The sequence below is a fragment of the Cynoglossus semilaevis genome, chromosome 6 (assembly GCF_000523025.1).
Source record: "Cynoglossus semilaevis isolate Cse_v1.0 chromosome 6, Cse_v1.0, whole genome shotgun sequence".
Classification (NCBI taxonomy): domain Eukaryota; kingdom Metazoa; phylum Chordata; class Actinopteri; order Pleuronectiformes; family Cynoglossidae; genus Cynoglossus; species Cynoglossus semilaevis.
In genome coordinates this window covers 10,483,199-10,485,218 of record NC_024312.1, presented here as the reverse complement: position 1 = coordinate 10,485,218, position 2,020 = coordinate 10,483,199, and the positions used below count along the sequence as shown (strand labels likewise).

Here is a 2,020-nt window from a genome sequence, read left to right as displayed (position 1 = left end):
AGGAGTAGATAAGTCTGTTTGTCCACTGTGTAAGGGACAAATTAACATTGGCTCTAAAGACCCTCCAAACTACAACACATGCACACAATGTAAAACAACAGCCTGCAACCAATGTGGATTTAATCCACTACCAAATGAAACAGAGGTAAATTCTTTGTTTTGTAATAATATATAATTATTATATATGTATTTTAACAAAAACTTTGGTCATACATCAGTGTACATGTATTAGTATAATTAGATTTTTATAGTTGTACAAATTTTATTACTAGTATGTTTTTTTATTTAAAAAATGAAATGTAAACAATCTCTTTATAATTTGCAGACAATAATCAGCACTGAAGTCAATGTAAACATCATGTGGATGAAAATTCTGCAAAGTTTTCAATATAACTGAGGTTAATATTACTTGTCACCTTTTGCTCTTCCACTCAAAGTTTTCAATATAACTGAGGTTAATATTACTTGTCACCTTTTGCTCTTCCACTTAGGTAAAGGATTGGCTTTGTCTGAATTGCCAGATGCAAAGAGCCCTGGAAGCACCAGAAGCAAAAGGACCAAGCAAGGCTTTTACACTTCCTCTTTCAGAAAATAAGGTTTCAACAACAAAACCGCAGAGAGGAGAAGCTACAGAACATGCAGCAGTTGACACAATGATCACTCAAGAAAGTCTTCTCAAGAATAATGGCCAGAAAACCGAGGCTATACCTATAAAAAGTATACAGGTAGTTCCAGGTACTGAACAAGGAAAACCCAAGGATTTAGCTCAACAGCAGCCACAGCCTGTTGAAAAACAAGCTGACGTGCAGTTACCCCAAACTACCCAATCTAAAGAAAAGGAGGGTCCTTCAAAACAAGAAGCAGTGAAACCCCAACAGCCTTCAAAGTCAGTGACAGCGCCTACCAAATCTGTACCAGTAACAGCTCCACCACCAAAACAGGAGTCAGGAGGCTTCTTTGGCTTTAGTGGTCGTAAAGCTCAGCCAGTAGCAGAAAAACCAACTGAGTCAGTTACAGGGAAAATGTTTGGTTTTGGATCTTCATTCTTGAGTTCTGCAACCACTTTAATAACTTCAGCTGTCCAAGATGAGTCTAAAACTACACCACCAACTCCTCGTAAACTGTCCACAGCATCAGCACGTACATCTCCAAAAATTACTCCACCAGCTTCTCCAAAAACTGGGGTCAAAAAGGATGCCAAGCTAACTGCTGTCGAGAAAACTGACCAGAAAATAACAGAGCAGCTCAAGCAGGACACCATTAAAAAAACAGGACAAGCCAAAGTGGATAAGGATCCAACAGAGCCTTTGAAAGGACCAACAGAAGTCCAACATGTTCTAGGAGTAGATAAGTCTGTTTGTCCACTGTGTAAGGGACAAATTAACATTGGCTCTAAAGACCCTCCAAACTACAACACATGCACACAATGTAAAACAACAGCCTGCAACCAATGTGGATTTAATCCACTACCAAATGCAGCAGGGGTAAGTAGTTTTTTGCAATTTTATGTAAATTTGCTATTTCATTCTTAGTTCACAAAAGTCAGGTCATATATTAGGATGAATGTATTTTAATGTTTGTTTCTACACCTGTACAAATATTTTATAGCTATTATATTTAAGCTGCCCCATTCATTTCTTTACCTACAAAAATATTGTAAATGTTGTCTTTGTAATTTAATTACAATTATAATTAATTAAGTTAATGCAATGTCATGTGGTTGTGATTTGTAATACATTTTCAATAGAATTGGGGTTAATTTTACATGTCCTTTTTTGCTCTTCCACTAAGGTAAAGGATTGGCTTTGTCTGAATTGCCAGATGCAAAGAGCCCTGGAAGCATCAGAGGCCGAACGACCAAACAAGGCTTTTACACTTCCTCTCTCAGAAAAAAAGGTTACACCAACAAAAACAAAGGAAGAGGAAACTAAAGAACATGCAACAATTGACACAATGAGCTCTCAAGAAAGTCTTCTCAAGAATAATGGCCAGAAAACCGAGGCTATACCTACAAAAAGTA

General features: G+C 37.1%; 1 protein-coding gene across 1 annotated transcript in view; it reads left to right on the top strand.

Moving 5' to 3' along the window:
- The window catches only part of pclob (piccolo presynaptic cytomatrix protein b), a 57,627-nt gene that overhangs the window by 20,323 nt on the left and 35,284 nt on the right, over positions 1-2,020 (top strand). The window contains 2 exon segments of the mRNA XM_025056345.1: positions 3-145; positions 492-1,484. Of these exon segments, the coding sequence (XP_024912113.1) occupies positions 3-145; positions 492-1,484 (1,136 nt within the window).